Source organism: Hylobates moloch, unplaced genomic scaffold (genome assembly GCF_009828535.3).
Source record: "Hylobates moloch isolate HMO894 unplaced genomic scaffold, HMol_V3 SCAFFOLD_2794, whole genome shotgun sequence".
Lineage (NCBI taxonomy): Eukaryota > Metazoa > Chordata > Mammalia > Primates > Hylobatidae > Hylobates > Hylobates moloch.
The window spans coordinates 1-885 of NW_026655069.1; the positions used below are offsets into that span (position 1 = coordinate 1).

The following is an 885-nucleotide window of genomic DNA, read 5'->3' on the forward strand; positions in this document are numbered from 1 at the left end:
TGGGCCCTGCCACCCACGGAGGGACCTACAGATGCTTTGGCTCTTTCTGTGACTCTCCCTACGAGTGGTCAGACCCGAGTGACCCACTGCTTGTTTCTGTCACAGGTGAGGAAACCCCATGCCTGTCCCATGTCTTATGATCCTAGAGGCTTAGCTGAGGAGCTTCCTGCTGATGATGGAGAGAAGGATGGACAGATGCAGAGAGAAGACGCAGCTTCAGTGTGAGGGCAGGGTCAGGGCACAGGATGGGAGACAAGGCACCTCCAAACCCTCCTGCACGGCCTGTATGGAGGCCTCCAATCAGGGCTCCAGGCACCCAGGCAGATGGAGAAAGCAGTCAGGACAGACCCAGAGGAGGGGAGACTGGGATCAGTTTGGGGAGATCAGAGGTTGCCTCAGCCCCTCAACCTTACCCATTTCCCAGAAGCCCATCGTGGCCTCTCACCCACACAGAGATGTCATCACCAGCAACCCCTACACTATTTTCTTTTTGTTTGAAAAAATATTTATTGCGGTTAAATATACCTATATAGCTTACCACCTTTAACATTTTTTTTTGAGGCGGAGTCTAGCTCTGTCCCCTATGCTGGAGTGCAGTGGCACAATCTCAGCTCACTGCAACCTCCACCTCCTGGGTTCAAGCAATTCTCCTGCCTCAGCCAACTGAGTAGCTGGTACTACAGGCATGCACCACCACGCCAGGCTACTTTTTGTATTTTTAGTAGAGAAGGTGTTTCACCATATTGGTCAAGATGGTCTCGAACTCCTGACCACATGATCTACTCGCCTCAGCCTCCCAAAGTGCTGGGATTATAGGCATGAGCCACCACGCCCGGCCACATTTACCGTTTTTAAGTATAAAGTCTAGTGGTCATAAATACATTT

General features: G+C 51.3%; 1 protein-coding gene across 1 annotated transcript in view; it reads left to right on the plus strand.

Moving 5' to 3' along the window:
• Window positions 1-5: 5 nt before the first annotated feature.
• The window catches only part of LOC116465051 (killer cell immunoglobulin-like receptor 2DS2), a gene marked incomplete at both ends in the record, with an annotated part of 7600 nt that continues 6720 nt past the window's right edge, over window positions 6-885 (plus strand). The window contains one exon of the mRNA XM_032148261.1: window positions 6-105. Within this exon, the coding sequence (XP_032004152.1) occupies window positions 6-105 (100 nt within the window). The remainder of the gene's footprint in view (window positions 106-885) is intronic.